The following is a 17,928-nucleotide window of genomic DNA, read 5'->3' as shown; positions in this document are numbered from 1 at the left end:
ACCCCACGCTCCCTCCCGCACCCTAACCCCCTGCCCTGCATGCAATTTCCCCACCCAGATGTGGCCCTTGGGCCAAAAAGTTTGCCCACCCCTGATATAGAGGATACATGATAGATGCAGGATAGACATTTTACAAAATGAATTTAGTGTGGATTCATAACTACAAGAAAGTTATGAAGGTATCCCACACAAATGTCCATAAAAGCTTTATACCACACCATTACTTATATGCCTCATATGTTACAAGAAGATTTAGCTCTCTGTAAAACATTCCTGATTATTAAAAATTGATTTTATTTCTAACACTTTCTGCCTACAAAGGCAGGTGCTTTAGTTATTATAAATTCACCTATGCAGGGCTCAGAGGGAACCATAAAAACTTCTAATACGGATTATGGAATGTTTTTCAATGGTAAGTATTTCAGAACTTTGAAATCCATTATCTCAGGCCCTTCCAGGCCGAGGAGAGAGTGCCTGTTCTCACTGGGAAGCTGTGAATTTCTCCCTTTCCAATATTATACAGTTCCAAAGTCTAGCCTTACAGGGATGCAAGACATCAGAATATAAAGCCCTGACATTTTATGTCTAGAAAATCTGCCACTGGCCTAGTGCTGAATTTTGTCCACCAAGCAGATACATTTTGTTTCTTCAAAAAACATATAAAGGTGGTTTCAAAGGAAAGGTTTGTTTGTTTTTAAATTAAGGTTTTATTCCTGCTATTTTTAAAAAAACCTTAGAAATATCAGGAATAGCTAGTCTGGTTTCTCCCAGTTTTGCTAAAGAACCTCCTACATGTTTCCAAATACGGAGCTCTGTCATTTAATGTAGGGGGTTCAGAGTGAACTCAATGTTTAACAAAGATTCCCTACTCAAAAGTGTTAGTAAAAATCAACCGACCAAAAATTATTATCAACAGCCTGATTAAATATTCTTTTGCCTCTCAACTGTTCAGATTTTACTTCCTTGATTGATTACTGATGTCAGCGTTTCTTTAATTCCCAAGTTATCATAGGTCCTACCTACACCAACCATTGTTGTAAACTCTCCCATGGTGATGCTACCAGTGATGCAGGTCCACTGGTGCCATCCATAGGTGCACAAGCATAGACAAAGCATCAACATTAACAGATGTTTGTACCACTGTTTCATCCATATGTGCTCTGAGCAGGGTTAGACAATACATTGGTAAAACCAGTGGTTTCCGGCCTATGCTAGCTCTTCCTTTGCCGCTACTCCTGTGGAGCTGCAGCAGTGGCAATAAAACAAGATTTTTTTAAAAAATGGTCAGTGTAGACAAAACCTATGACAACTTGAGAACTAGTGAAAAGCTGAGATTAGGAGCCTTAGCTGATGTAAATCAGCGTAACTCCTTTGGATTCAAATGGAGCTGTGCCAATTTATACCAGCTGAGGATCTGGTCCCTTTTGTTTACGAAGGACATTAAGACCTTGGTTCAGCAAGATATTTAAGCATTAGCTTAACTTTAAGCACAAGTGGTCCCAGTGACTTCAATGGAACGTCATAACATTTTGCTGAGTCGAGGCCTAAATGCAAAACACAATGTTAATGCACCATTAAAGTGTACAGTTAAAACAGAGGGATTCAGGAAATATAAGAAGTAAGGTACTTGCAGCAATATTAAAAATCAGCTGTACCCTCCCTATGTCTGACATTTGGCAAAATAAGAAAATATATTAAAGCTATACCTATAAGAAACAATGGAAAGGAAATAGTCTATATATGCACACAATGTTGCCAAGTTGACACTGCTTTTGAAATTTTTGTATTCTTTAGTTTTTGGATTGAAGATATCAGAATTGTGATGATTTTACTAACTTGGCATTGAATTCCTGTCATTGCTATTCTCCTGTGCGTCTGACAAAACAAGTTAACAAAGAAAACCCACTCTGGAAATTCTCTACTACCAAAAACTATTGTGCACAGGAGAGAGTGCAGGGGGAGAGAGAAGCGTGCCATTCAACAAGTAAACTACTTCCAACTGATTATTATAAATAAAGAATTGTTTTGAAAATTATTAAAGATGCATAAACAATGCTGTTTCTTTCTCGTAACTAGAAAAGAACAACATTATTAATGAATAAAAAATATACGCTAATAGGTGCCATTAATAACCTTTTATAATTCTGAATCTGGGATTTAGGAACAGCAACAGCCAACAGCAAGAACATCACATTAATCTCAAGCTACTCAATGTTCTCTCATTTGGGGAATCAGAGCTCCATTCTTCACTACTAAGAGGGCAATGCAGCTAATATAGCACAAAGCACCTGAGCTGAGACTCAAGCTTTTCAGGTAACCTTGTCTGGTAGCTGCATTTAACCAGTTCCAGATAGGGAAAAGGAGAAAATTCAAATATTAACATCTTTGGCTATTGTTTTCAGTTCAACCCAAAACAAAATTAATTTTGATTTAACTGAGCCTGTGAAAACTGTACTACTGTATGCAAATGCAGTAAATCACTAACAATGATAGCATGTGTGAAGCATGCAGCTAAGAATGGCAGAGTTGTACATATATCTGACAGATTTATAAGCACACTTTACAAAATGTTCCTATGCTGGGACTAGGGCCTCTCAGAAGCCCTCGCTTCAGAAGCTTACATGATGTATAATAGCTCCATGCACCTTGTGAGAAGCCCCAATCTGCCAGCCTGAAAGCAGGAGATCCCCAGCTCCTAAGGTTCACAGAGACTGGCTTCATAAGATGCTTGGGATATGGCCCTCTGCTAGTTTCTAGTCAAATGGTGTAAGATTATGTTTTGGTTGGTTGGTTTCCTCCCTCCCCTAAAAAACATAGGAAATGCCATAAAAAAAACGCTCACTATGTTAAAGTTGCATGCTTAAACACACTGAAGAGAGTTAGGAAATATGATGCCACCTAGTTATATATAATGCTTTTCAACTGTAGACCTCAAAGTGTTTCACAAAAGAAATAATATTGCCACCTCCTTTTTACAGATAGGGAAAATCAGGCACAGAGAGACGGAGTGACTTGCTCAAGATCAACCAGCAGACCAGTGGCAGAGATGAGAATAGAACACAGGTCTTCTGAGTTCCAAACCAGCACGCTATCCACTAGGATACATATTATATGTGTAAGAATAAGAGACTATAATTAAGAGTCTATATATTTTATATGACAATGCTAATTACATAGTCATGCTGTTTCTCAGGTAATAAAATTCTAATTTTTCCTTATAATCTTAAATACACATATACCAGGGACAGCCTAACTTTCTGACCCTCCAAGCTGCATACAATAATCTTCAGAAGTTCGAGAGCTGGGGCACGCCTGCTGGGGCTCAGGGCGTCAGCCGTACGGGAAGAACTTTATGGGACTTGGGGCTTCAGTCCTGTTCCTGCTGAAACCCTCAGCCCCAGCAGGCATGCCCCACAGGACTGAAGCCCTGAGACCCCTCTCTCCGCTGGGCAGAAGCCCCTACCCCACCACCCTGCTGCAAGGCAGAGTCTCAAGATTCCCCCCTCACCCCCACCAGGCTGGCAGATGGCGGGGGGAGGGGGGGGAGGAGGGCGCTATGCAAGCCTGTGAACCAGTTTGGCCACCCCAACATATACTATTCTATTTTGTAGTACTAGGTCTATTATGCCAGACAGTCCATGAAAGTCACCTATATAAAGTGCATATTTAGTCATATTCACACCATATGAACAGTAGTATGAATTCAGATTAAATACCAACAAACTTTTACTAAACAGGCCATCTAATTTTACAGTGATGTTAGCTTTTATTTAACTGGCTCAGCAAGTCCTTGAATTGCACATAAAGATAGCTGTGATACCAGCTGAAAAGTCTAATATATGGCTGCTGACTAAATTATTAAAAAAAAAACATATCCTTTAGAGAAACATTTACATATTATATAAAAGTCTAAGCCAGCTTCTCAGATGGTGTGATTCCATTAAGAGTCAATAGGAATATAGTGGACCATTCTTTGACAGCACTACTGGTCTAATGGATGCAGGGAAGGAGTACTTGTGAAACATCCTGATTTTAGTAAGGCTTCTGACACAGGCCTTCACGGCATTCTTGTAAGCAAGCTAGGGAAATGTGGTCCAGATGAAATTACTATAAAGTGGATGCACAACTGGTTGAAAGATTATACTCCAACAATAGTTATCAATTATTCGCTGTTAAACTGGGAAGCCATATCTAGTGGAGTCCCACAGGGGGTCCTGGGTCCAGTACTATTCTGCTCCTCATATTTTCCTACCTCATAGGGATGTTGTGAAAATTAATGTTTATTTATCATTTTAATAATGCTTTACATGCAAAAAGTCTAACCTGCTTTTAATACAATCATTTCATCCTTAAAATTAATTTCTAGGATTCATTCTTTACCAATATTCTCCTGTGAGATGGGGACAGGCAGAAGACAAGTATACTGTGTGCCAGACTGTTTAACAATACAAAAGGAGAACCACGTCAGCACTGGGTCCCCACATAGCCAGATGCCCTCCATATCTCCAAATTCAACTATTCAAAGAGAAAAAGGAGTATATGGGACAGCAGATCCCAGACTCCAAGAGTAGCTCATACTCACCTATGATCAGAAATGCCTTGTCCTTGCTATATACCAATCCAAGGGACAGACAGCATAGAAATGCCGTTGCGTCAAGATTTGGCAATACTAGCTCTGCATAGGAACTGCCATACTAAAAGCAGACCAAAGGTAATGTTGACTCTCACGGCTACCAGTACAAGATGCTTCAGAAGAACATGCAAAGATCCCATAATAATCATGTATACAACAACTTGCCTATAGAGGAAATTTCTTTCTAATCTCAGGTTTATGCACCTTATAAATGTTTATTTTATCTAATTTTTCTGTCTTAATACTTATTTTGCCCCTCATCACTGTAGCATGTGAAAGCTGTCCCTCCCTCCCCAGTATTTCTGGATTTAGCTGCATAATAACCCTGTGAGGTAGTGAAGTATTGTTATCTCCATTTTCAGATGAGGAACTGAGGCACAAAGAGATTAACAATTCGTCTGAAGTCAGAAAGGAAAAGATAGAGCCCGTAACAAAACCCGATACTCCTGAATCCAAGTCCAGTGCCATAACCAAAAATTATTCTTGCTGTAGAAGCAAATATTTTTTATTCACACAAATGTCTAATCTTTTTCTGACTCTTATTAGGAATTTTGCCTCAACAACGTCTTGTGGCAGTGAGTCTTTCAGATTAATTATGCATAGTATAAAACAAAGTATTTTAAATTGAAAACTGATCAAAGAAAATAGACATCGAACTGACCCTCTCTATATCATTGATTATCTTATTTACATGTACAGTAACATGCCACCTCTTGCTATTCTCTTCTCAAATCAGCTTCACTTTACATTGCCAATGAGCATTAGACCTGAAGATTTCAATACTAGGAAAACATTCAGGGAGAGTGAGAGCGAGCAAGAGAGCATGTGTTTTATAATGCATATTATATATTTAAAATCATACATATGTATACACAGCATATACATTCCCATCTTGGTTCACATCTGAGGAAAGGAAGAACAGGGATGACGAGCGTGGGCAGGAAAGACTACAAACATCTGGAAGCTTTGCTGACATGCAGCTGGAGCCCATATGCCACCATGAAATGAAGAAAATTTCATGTAAAAATGTGTGGGTAAAATAGTTTTTCTTTCAATGTAATATAAGCAATGGTAAATGCAGTACTGTGTTTCAAAGAATCGTGGGTGGCTCCAAAAAACATTAAGACAATGAAAAAATTAATATGGTTTACTGAATAGTTGTAGTCAAATTTCGACTATAGTCAGAATTAAGATAGGATTTCCCTGTGAGGGTAAGATGAAAGACACTTCTTATGTCAAATTTAGCACTAACTCCTCGATTAAAAGAAGAGAAGCAGTGAAAATACAAGTAGATAAGTACTTCATGCTCACTGGTTTGACAGTTACAGATAGAGCATAGTGCTGGGAGCTGTTTCAATTTATCTCTAAACAGATTATCCTTTTTAAAATTCCCAGTGACAGAATGTGCTAATTAACCCAGACCTCCATACTAATGTGCTAACCAAACTCTTGGGAAAACCTGCCACAAATTCTATGCATAGAACAGAAATGTATGCATATAGACCAATGTTTTCCTTTTCGTTACTATCCATTGAGATGTAGCTTGTGTTTTACTGAAAGATGAAAATGACTGTATAAATATCATCTTGTTTTTCTTGTACAGTTACACACAATCCATATAACAGAATAATAAATCCAATAAGCTAATTATTAAAATTTTAATATCCCCTCCCCTCTTTTCTACAGATTCAGTGTTAATAGCCCATGCATTACCTTTGTTACTGAAATCATCAATCATCACAATTTCTGCCAAGTATTTCCTTGGTGTCCTTTTTATTACACTGTGAACTGTCCTCATGAGTGTGGACCATCCTTCATTATGGAAGACAATGACAACACTGGAGGTGAGCAGGTTCTCATCATAATGCCAATACTTGCACCTGCAAAAGATTTTATTTTGTTACCGTAAATTTGCCAGTATATCTCTTAATAATGTGTGTGAATGAAGTTTTACTTAAAGTCTCTGCTTCTAGTTACAGATAAGCAGGATATCAAAAACAAAATATAGCGTTACTATTTCATAGATTCATAGGATTTTAAGGTCAGGAGAGACCATTATGGTGTCTGACCTCCTGCATAATACATTTATATTACTAATTTATAAAAAGCAGCAACCAGTTTGTAATGTTCCTGTAAACCACATTCTTACAAGTAAAAATAATAGTTTGTAAAATGTTTCCATTTGTGTCACATATTTAGGATAAAAAAACCTTCAAAATCTTGTAAATTACTATTATAAACATTAGGTGGACTGTTTCCCACTGTGTCCCAAAACCCTGGTTTATCAGTCCTTTCATATCTAAACACATTTTTAAGCACACAGTTATTAAGTGACAGATGGGCAGAAGCTGCACACATATGCTCATTTGCCACTGCTGCATATAAAACTTTCTGTTCCATATAAAATCTGACAGAAAAGCACAGCTGCTTATGGAGAAGATTTTATCTTTACAACAGAAAAGTTTTTATTAATTGGCAATCACTGGTGCATAAACTTTCAGCTATAATGAATGAAGGCTAAAAGTGCCTTGACATCCATTTCCCCCATGGCCAAAACAAAAATAAAGCATTGTACCCGATCTACTGAGGATACATCTTTCTGCCAAATTCTGTGTAGATATACAATTTTTTAAAACAGATAAATCAACAATGAAGCTCAGACTGCCAATGACAAATTTCAGCCACAGTGCAACTTCAAAGGCTTCCTATTAAAAATTTTATCAAATAAGAGACCAAATAAGAATTGCACAGAAAATTCAAAGAGCATAAAAATGAACAGTATGAAATTTCACACTGATAGACCATCTATGTTTAGGGGGCAAAACCCCAAGAACTGGTGGCCACTTTAGAACGTAAACTATCTATGATGTTGCTACCAGTCGTCACCATAATAAAAAAGTAATATTCAAAATTCTGAGCTGAGTAACCTTTAAATGGTTGCCATTCCCTCACAGATGAACAGAAATTCAGCGGCTAGGACCACAGGAGGTGGCACATCAAATGACAACAGTATATCCATCTGGTAGTCCATACTTCTGACATAGGTCACACAACGGTGCAAAGTAAACTGTAAGGAGCCCCCTAGTGGACAACTTTGGAATACCCTCTTCAGAGAAAATTTCTAATGAAGCAATGTGGGTTTATATCCAACCTAATGTAATGGTGGATGTTCTCATTATCCATATAAAAGGTTTAAATATTTTAAAAATATTACTAAGTTTTTGGGCTCTAACATCTTGGGGCAATGAGTTCCAGATGTGGGATGCTGCATAAAAGTATTTTCTTTTATCAGTTTGAAATGTGCTACCTTTTAACATCATTGAATATCCCCCTTTGTCTTCTATGGTTAAAAAACGAAAACAGGATTTACCACAACTTTGCCCTTTATTATTTTTTATGCCTTATGTCCCCTCACCAAACTAAACACTTCCAATCCTTTCAGACTGTTCAGGTCTCTAAAACCCTTCTACTTCTACTAGATCATATGAGATATAGGGTGATGCAGTACATCAAAGTGCACGACAGAACTTTTAGTGCACAGTAACAGGATCCACACAGCCAGTCAGTGTGCTATCGAGTCACACCCTGGCTTGCTATGCACAAAATTATTGTGTTGACAAGTCATTAGAAACCAGCAATGTGTTTAAGTAGTTCAAAATATTCCTTCCAATACATATTACGTGACATTTCTCAGCAGTGAATTTCATTTGCCACTGTACTGCCCATTTACCTAATTGCATTAGATCCCTCTGAATTTGCTTAGTCTCCTTACTTGTGACCAACCTAGGCAAGTTGGGTCAGCTGCAAATCTTATCACCTTACTGCTCACTCCCTGTAAGAACCTGCAGGATTGGAATATGGAACCATGGAGGTTCTGGGCTGATGCTTCCGCATGACCGCATCCCTACTGGAAGAGTAGGCTGAGTTTCCGTTGCGGGACTGTATGAAGCTAGACACTGCAGAAAGAACTGTCCAGCAGTGCCTGAGTGGTGACACCCCCACACCAGTCTACCGATTGGCTCATGCTGGTATATACATCAGGTGAGCTGTGTGAGCGACGACATAGAACACCTGCTTGCTTCCACTCTAGACCTTGCCTTGTTGTGGACCCTAGACTCTGGCTTCCGATCCTGGTTTATCCCTGACTGCTACTTGCCCGCTGTTTGTAACCTGGTGCCTGATCTTGACTCTCTGGCATCCTGACCTGGCTCAAACCTGACTGTGCTACTTGTCTCCCACCTGCAACTTGGTACCTGACCCTGACTTCCGGCTCAATTCCAACCTCACTATTTGTCTCCTGACTGCAATTTGGTAATTGACCAGTACACACAGGCCACCTACAGCCTGGCTCTGGCACTCCTTTTCCAGGTATCCTTTCCCAGAGAATCATAGGGTTAGAAGGGACCACAAGTGTCATCTGGTCTACTCCTCTGCCAAGATGCAGCACTTGTTGGGTCTAAGCCATCTAAGACAGATGGCTATCCAGCCTCCTTTTGAAAACCTCCCATGAAGGAGCTTTCACAATCTACCTGATGGTATCAATACCACCAGTCCTACTACAGAAAATTGGAGGAACCTACTGTTAACCTATTGCCATGTTGAAAATTAACTCAGCTGTTAGCTACAGGAATGTCTACTGAACAGGAGAGATTCTGACCTTGTTTTCCAGCATTGTCTAACTTGGTGTTCTAGAAAAACAAAGAAAGACAGAGTAAGCTCACACCTTATTCCTCATTTTTATATTTCCCTGTATACTGTACCAGAGGTTATCTGTAAAGAATCCTGCATCTGATTGATAAACAGAACAACTACATTCGTCATGCCATTGGATGTTTCAAAAACAAAATTCAGAAGGCAAGCAGACATGGAAATAGTTGGAGCGTTGTGGATGCCTATAGGCATTTGTACAAAAGGAGGGAAGAGTTTTGCTATTGTAAGGACATGTGATTCAGTGCTATTCTATATATAACCAAAGCAAAGTTGAAATCTGGTGGACACATACTAGTCTCACATTCTAGAAATCAGTTTATAATTTGACTGCAAAATCTATTAAGATTGTCCCTAACGAAGCCTCTACTCTCTCAAATGAGCTTGAAATACCACTTCTGAAATCAGAAGAGCTCTTTAAGAATATGGATTAGAGACTGTATATTTTGTATCTTGATATTTTTATAGCTGGAGATAGAAAGAATAAAAGACAATCACTTCTGACTATCAGCTAAGGACATGCAAGTATCTGTGGACAGACTTTCAATTAATCGTACATTCAGACCACTGGTTTTTCACCCAAAGTCTGTGTCACAAAATTTTTTGACTGATTTCAAATAAGAATAACTCCAGTTTGGAGCAGAAACCTTTTCTGGTATCCCTCCACTATGATGCGAGTTGTTGGCATTATATGTACTATACTGCGTGCAGCCTACATGCTTAGCTACTGTGTCCCTTTTAAGTTATTTATTGGAGGAAAGTTTTTCCACTACATATCTACTCAAGGCAGGTTACATATTCCAACTGTGTTCTGTTTTAAATATGCATTTATCTGGATCAAGTTTGGAGTTTTAGTTATGCTTATTTGGAAATATTTCTACCACACTGTTATCATGCACTCTAATGTATCATGTTCCAAGACAGAATGGTAGCTGAAATCCATTCAAAAATTCAATTTAAAGGACACAGAAAATATCTGTATGTTTGCCTTATGAGAGAAGGTGGTATCTGATCTAGATTGTACTGCCAACTTTGTCTTTTCAAAGTTTAAGCACTGTTATCACATAACTTGTGTTCTTCAAATAAGGAAAGACATTGATAATTAATACAGTTTAGAGATTGCATCCTGTTCCCAAAAAAGCCACATAACTCACCCGAAAAATGGGAGTGACAGCCTTATTTTAAAGCTAAAAAACAAATGTTCTGCTTGTTTCTTCCTTCCTGACGGTACAATTTTCAAAAGGAAAAAAAATCTAACAATAAATCATGTTCTATTCCTGTAATAGCTTAAAAAAAATTCTTAAAAATCTGGTTACAAAAGCCGACCATCATGAAACGTCTGTGAGCAATTTAACGGCATTTTGTGCTCTAGTATATTTAACAGACCTATCGTATTGACATAAAACCAACGAAGGTCTAGACTTTTTTTTATTCTACAAATCCAACCTAATCTCTGCAGATCTAACAGTTAGTAGACATTACACTTGTAGGTTGAAAGTCATTTCTGGATAAATGTGCTATTTATAAGCTGTAATACTACAGCATCTATACGCCTAGTAAGATCTTACTCCTAGCCATTTCCTGATCTAATTTCTTGGATAGTCAGTGTGGTGACTCATCACCAACAAGCCTGTGAACGGCACTCAGAGTCTACAATAATCGATACACTCAGTCTGCTCTCACAATTCTGCGTTTGCCAATTGGAGTTTGAAACAATGTGTGCGTCTAATGGCTTCAAACGTATGCTATGAATTGCCAGTGTCTGAGAAGCATTAAATTAAACGATTTCCAATAGTTAAGTGCCAAATGGATTCTCCCTCCTCCTTTCTCTCCCAACATTAAATAAATCCTTTTCCTGGCTGCATTTATGTGGAACAGTGGGGACATCCAGTGGTAGACTAAATAAATACCAGGTACAAATTAATTCCAAGTAACAGCATAGAGTAAGTTTTGCCTATAGTTTAAACTGATTTTACATAATTTCACACTGAACTTAAAAATCATGACTGGCCAGACTAAAAAAAGAATAGATTAGAATTTGTTTTTATACAGCACCTTTCACACTCCAAGTATGAAGTTAACACTAAGACAGATACAGGAAGATCAGGCACAGCAGTAGCAATTTAAATTTGTCATGAAATTACAGATATCCCACCTCTCCCCACAGAAAAGGAAATCCTTTTGGGGCGGCGGAGGGGAAGGGACAAGATAAAGGGGGATTGATCATACCTGTTCTGTGAAGGAGCAGAAACATTTTATCCCACTGATATCACAGTGAAACTAACATGCGGCTAGTCAGTTTCTCTCTAGGTTTTCTTCACTAATCTACCCCGAACATTTTGTCTAAAAGCAGAACAAGTAGAATCTTTCACTACTGTGCCTGATCTATCTGAAATGAATTGATGATCTCAGTTTCTGGCAGCAGGTCTTCACATCAGACAACAATGGGTACTGCTGAGTGACCATCCTTAACAGACACAAAAACTGAATGACTGTGGAAATAGATTTCAGAGTAGCAGCCGTGTTAGTCTGTATCCGCAAAAAGAAAAGGAGGACTTGTGGCACCTTAGAGACTAACAAATTTATTTGAGCATAAGCTTTCGTGAGCTACAGCTCAATGCATCTGATGAAGTGAGCTGTTGCTCACAAAAGCTTATGCTCAAATAAATTTGTTAGTCTCTAAGGTGCCACAAGTCCTCCTTTTCTTTTTGTGGAAATAGAGTTAATTTCTCACTCTGTTTGGTGTATGCATGCATTTCCCCTCCAGAAAACAGGCATTACCTTGGCAACATGGAAAAATGTGCATTCCCAATGAAGTACAGTGTCTGTCCTGTGAATGCAGGGCTATCAATATGGCAACTTAATACCACCATCAATTCATAAAAATAATAAAGTCAATATTCAGAAATGCATTCCCACCACAATAGCTATTGTCCCTTCTGATGACAGCGGCTAAAAATAATCACTATAGAGTTCCACAAAATGTAACATTCATGGAACCCCTGCAACAATCTGAGGATTAGAACATATCATTTGAGTTAGTGCTCAAATCATTGCTCAGAAACTATAACTCACAAAGCAGTAGGGAAAAAAAATGTAGTGTAGGGAACAACCCTGAAGCGACAAAGAGACAAATTAGATATCCTCATGGGTCTTTTCCATTTTTACAACTCTTGAATACCAAAAGCAGAAAGATACAGAATAGGTATTGTGGTCAAGTTAGAGTTCCCCCCCAACTTAAGAGGGAGAGAAGCAATTATAATGGGCTATTTAATACTGGATATCTTAAGAGTAAAGTTTTCATCTATATTTTAGTTTTTAATTCTTAAGAAATCTAGTATCATGGTCTCTCTTGCTTAAGAAATTATGTTTTATATTTCGACCATAACCTTATCTATTTATCTATACTGTAGTCATTTCGACCTATATTTTCAAAACAAAAGTGTCCACTCATTTAGGATACCCAATTTTAAATGTACAGGGCCCGATTTTCAGAGGTATTAAGCACTTATATTGACTTCTGTGGGAGTTGTAATGGCTAAAAAATTCAGGCTCAGTGGAGAACCAAAAATTAACTAACAGTTTTGAAAATAGAAAAGGAGTACTTGTGGCACCTTAGAGACTGCTTATGCTCAAATAAATTTGTTAGTCTCTAAGGTGCCACAAGTACTCATTTTCTTTTTTGCGAATACAGACTAACACGGCTGCTACTCTGAAACCTGTCAGTTTTGAAAATGTAGGCCATAAAAACTTAGCATTTACATTACTGAAACATATTCCAAATGTCATTTAGACATTAAAAATAACTAATTTACTTCTAAAATTATATAAAGAAAAGATCAAACCAGTATTGAACCCTTCATAAATAAATTGCATTTTTAAGCTGAATTCCAATTTCAAAAGATTTGTGATTCATCATGCCACCTAGTGGTAGCTATTTTGTACTGCTCACTTTTCTGATGCTTTGCTCAAAAGTGGTATGGTACTGGTACAGTAGCCGCAATAAAGTCTTTTTTTAAAAGCACATTTCTTCATTCACAATCATCTTTTGCAGTCATGTCTGCTCATTACCTCCCTCAACAGCCTTTCACTGACCAGCACACTAGTATCATAGTCAAATTCTGAATTCAAGCCTGCCCATGACGTATTTTTAGTTATCAAGTTTTGTTAGGAAGAATAGTTAAAACAAAACGGCATTTATTTTTAAGAGGTGAACTACCATTCACAAAATATCCAACTAAAATCCCCAAACAGCATTTTCAGATATTCTGCTGACAGCACTAAAATCCTAAATTTGTAACTGCAAGACTTTCTGCAAGTCAGAAAACATTGCATGGATTACCGTAGTCACCTCAAAAGAAAGGAAAAGGTCCATGACCTTTTGCAAATAACCAACAGCTATTTAATACTGTGAAGTCTTAACAGCCCACCTTCTTACCGGGTATACCACATGGACCTAAAATAATCCAGAAGTGGGTTTGAGGATTGCTATTATGATATATCAATTTTGTTGTTAACTAGATGTGACCAAGTAAATTAGGCATTCCAATTTACATATGGAAAATATTCTATCCAGTTTATAGGCAATCCACATGTAAATGATAGTTATGTAAATATATTTTATAAAACAGAAAGATGATCTGGAGAGAAGGTGAACAAACAGTCCCCAAACCGATCATTTCAGTCAGTTTGGTTTACCATTTTTTCCATGATTTAATAGGAGACAGCATCCCCCAGGCTATTTAGTCAAACTAGCAACTGGAGCCTGTGCTCCAATGGCTAACGCTCCTCACCACATCCCAGCTTCCCCTACTTAAAGCCCTACCATCGCCCTTCAGTCTCCAAAGAACAAGCTTTTTCAGAGTGGTGGCTACATTTATTAAAGTGCATGGAAGCACAGATATCTCAATCACATCTCTTAATCTGCCAGTGCCCAGATGTGGAATACAATTTGTGCAAAGATCCCAAATTTGGGATTAACAAAACAAAACAAAAAAGTGAATGCAGGAAAGTTAAAACAATGCAGAATTCATTCTTTTTCATGTAAATAACTCTTTCTATAGCACCAGTTTTAAGATTCCTTATTTCTGATGTACATAATTTTCAACAATTAAAATAAGGGGACACGGAATGGTGGTAATTTTGGAACAAAAAAAAAATGAATGATGGCCCTTAACATAAGATATTTTTCAGACTATGGTCCCAATAAATATTTGTTGTTTTGCCACACAGTTTCATATTTCGTATTCTGTTGCACTTGGTAAAAATGCTGCTTTTTCACACTAAGCTTTGATTTCTCTCATGCTACTCTGCACATTACATTTTCACCTTTTATCACAGCACTTACATCATGCACTCCATGCTGGAATTTTTCTGCTTTACATTGCTCTTCTAGCTGTATTCCTAAATATTCTGGAGTTAGTTTAGAAAAGGTTTTGACCCCCCAAAAAGCAAAAGTTTGGGTAAAACAACCTCCCACCCTATTTGCCTGGTTGTCTGGAAAAATCAGAAAAAATTATGTGAAAAAGAGGCTCCTTATGACCGATATGAAATAATGTATTTTTAATCATAGTTATTTTATTATTATACATTGTTTTGCAATGGGATGATTTTAAAAGTGTAACTGACTTTTGGAGAAGGTTAATCTTAGTGTTAACATTCATTTATCTTTATCGCCTATGGTTAAGAGGCTATATTAATACATTTTATTTGATGCTGATTTGTTAATCATGACAGTTCTTGTGTATACCAAATGCTAACTAGTGTTTAACATCATATTGCTAACTTGTGTTCTAACATGGTATTTTCCCCTGTGACAAGCCTGCTGAGAAAATGATACTGAGCATATAGGGTCAATGAATGTACTGGGTTTCTTTTTTGTGCTACTTAACATCTGACATGGGTGAGCAACACTCCATTTGCCGAAAAGCATTTAGGAAAAAAAAAAAAAGCACATGATGAGAGTGGACAGGTGAGGACTGGGAAGTCTTGCATACAGCAGATGGAAAAAAGCTGCAAGGTCTAGTGGAGAACTTGAATACAGAGCTTTGAAAGTGCTGTACTATATACATTTGATTTTTGGAATCTAACGTTCTGTTTACAGCTCAGTCTCTCCGTTTCAGACTGAGTACATATACAAATACATTCACTTACAAATACCTATGTCTGTGCCAACATCTCTTTCCTCCAGTAGGGGAATAACCCACATTTGGAGTGCATCTACAATGGGAAAATTTATAATGGCAGCAGCGCATACTGTTAAAGCACACTGGTTCTGTTTACACTCTTCTACTGTTAGTGGCACTGGTAGAGCTGGACTGGTACAGAAAAATGCTTACACATTTTCCTGCTACACACAAGACCCTGGAGGTCTGATCCGCCAATACATTGCTAATTATTTTTTTAAATAGCTATATTTTCCCCTTTTGGAGTCTTGCCAACAAAGCAGCTTATGAGGACATGCGGTCAAGAGTATAGCCTTCTTCTTCAAGTTTGACAGCTATAATTCACTTGATTCTCATAAACTTAAGTCTCAGTAAAACACTGTTTTATTATACTATTTGCATAATGAAACTTCTTTTGGTAGTTCATGGAATTATTATAGTGCGCCATATTACAAAAATTGATTGTTCCCTAGGCTTCATGTATAATGAATGAAAGTCCTTAATGCTTGGTTTCCAAGGACACAGATATCAACTGTAATTACTAAAAGCTTATTTAATTAAACAGTATCATATGTGTAATTAGTACAATGCAATTAAGCAAATCACCACCTTCATGAATAAAGTAAGCTTTGGCACTGAGTCCTTCTGTGGAATCTCCTTGGTTATAGAGTGGAGCTGACTGAAAAATTAACAGTTGTTTAGAACAGGGGCTCTCAACCTTTTCCTCTCTGAGGCCCCCCCTTGATGTGCTATAAAAACTCCAGAGCCCAGCTGGGGGAGAGAAAGGGAAAGAGGGCTCAGGGCAGGGGCCTTGGGCATAGGTGTAATCTGACTTCTATTTGGGGCAGGGAGGGGCCACTGGTGCAGGGAGGGAGTGCTCACCTCAGCAGGCCACTTGCCTGTCTGTCTTGGGGAAGGTGGTGGCCACAACCAAAAATTATAACTCAAAGGTGGGGGGCTTAGCTTAAAAAGTTTGAAAACAGCTTATGGCTTATGGGAGGTGGTAGCTGGGGCTGTGTGCACACAGGGTGGCAGCTGGGGCCGTGTGCAGGCAGGGGGCAGCTCAGGGTGCAGGGAGGGCATAATTCAGGGTGCACGGAGAGGAGGTACTAGGGGCTGTGTGCTGTGAAGGCTTCCCTGCGGTCCCTGTTCCCGGAGGCGTCTGCCAGCCACAAAGCTGGGTCTCCCCACCTGGGCGGCTCTTACTGGCTGCCTCTGCGGGAGCAAAGGGGGCTGGGACTCAGGAGCTGAGGAGCAGTTTCAACCCGGGGCACCAAGAGGAGAGGAGGGAATGCTGCAGCTGCCTGCTCCATGGCACCAGTCAGAGCAGCAGCTACCCCGCAGTGCCCGGTGTAACAGCAAAACAGCAGGCGGCACATTTCCCCACCAATAGCATTTACCTGCTGAGCCTGCTCAGTACGGGTGAGCCTGCTCAGTGCAACCTAGGTAGGAAGTGCTGCCAGGGAGTTGTTAGTACCACTACACCAGCAGGGATCGGAGCTTCAGCTCTGTGCCTCCTGGGAGTCCCAACTTGAGCCCCACGAGGGGCACTAGGGCTCGGGGTCTGGGTTTCAGCCGCGGAGCCCCGCGGCCCCCTTGAAAGGGTTCATGGATCCCCAGGGAGCTGCGGACCTCCAGTTGAGAACCGCTGGTTTAGAACTTATTAAATTCACTCTATGCGCTCAGCTTAAATATTGTTCCACTCTGGTTAGCAGCGACTTCCTCACAAAATCTGGCAGGATGTTGATGTGATAGTTTCACATCATTATGACTCTGACCTAATAAAGGGCTATTTTTCACCAGATTGCTATCGGAAGGATGGATTCTTCCATACTCCTATCTTCCTACCAAGACAAGTTCTTTCCTACCTTTAATAGTCTAGGAATAATGAGAACCTCCTGCCCTTCAAAAACTATAGGTTAAAGAAAGAAATCTTTGCCCTCTTCCACTTTGAGTCAACCATCAAAATGGTTGACTGTCTTGCTCTTATCAGTTCCTAAAACGTTAGGGAGCAGGGAAAAGGAGAACTCCACCCTATTGCTAAACCCATATCAAGTTAGAAACAATACTTTATTCCATACTATTTTTCATAATTTGTCAAAGTATATTTTACTGTAAAAGTGGAATTATACACAGTGCTGCAAAAATATATTGAAGAAAGTATTTTCTTAATTTTTGTACACAAATAAGTTGTGTTTGGCACATGATAAACTACTGTGACATTTCTGAAGTGCAATTTTTAATTAAGGTAAACAAGACCAAAATGGGTTGATTGTTCATTCATAAAGACTGATCTTGAAAAAAATTAAACAATGTTATGTTATATTTAGGTGACCAAAAGAATAAGAAAGGAGAATCTTGTTTTTTATTTCAGATTACTGAAAAGAAATTTAAATCAGCAGAAAGTGTTGTTGTTTTTTTAAA

General features: G+C 38.6%; 1 protein-coding gene across 3 annotated transcripts in view; it reads right to left on the bottom strand.

The window, feature by feature from the left end:
• The window catches only part of GALNT7 (polypeptide N-acetylgalactosaminyltransferase 7), a 113,071-nt gene that overhangs the window by 36,101 nt on the left and 59,042 nt on the right, over positions 1 to 17,928 (bottom strand). For all 3 annotated transcript variants that reach the window (XM_074951165.1, XM_074951164.1, XM_074951166.1), the window contains exon 3: positions 6,347 to 6,513. In XM_074951165.1, coding sequence (XP_074807266.1) covers positions 6,347 to 6,513 — 167 coding nt within the window. The remainder of the gene's footprint in view (positions 1 to 6,346; positions 6,514 to 17,928) is intronic.

The sequence above is a fragment of the Natator depressus genome, chromosome 4, assembly GCF_965152275.1.
Source record: "Natator depressus isolate rNatDep1 chromosome 4, rNatDep2.hap1, whole genome shotgun sequence".
Classification (NCBI taxonomy): Eukaryota; Metazoa; Chordata; order Testudines; family Cheloniidae; genus Natator; species Natator depressus.
The sequence above is the reverse complement of the archived record's forward strand: the minus strand, read 5'-3'. Positions and strand labels throughout refer to the sequence as shown.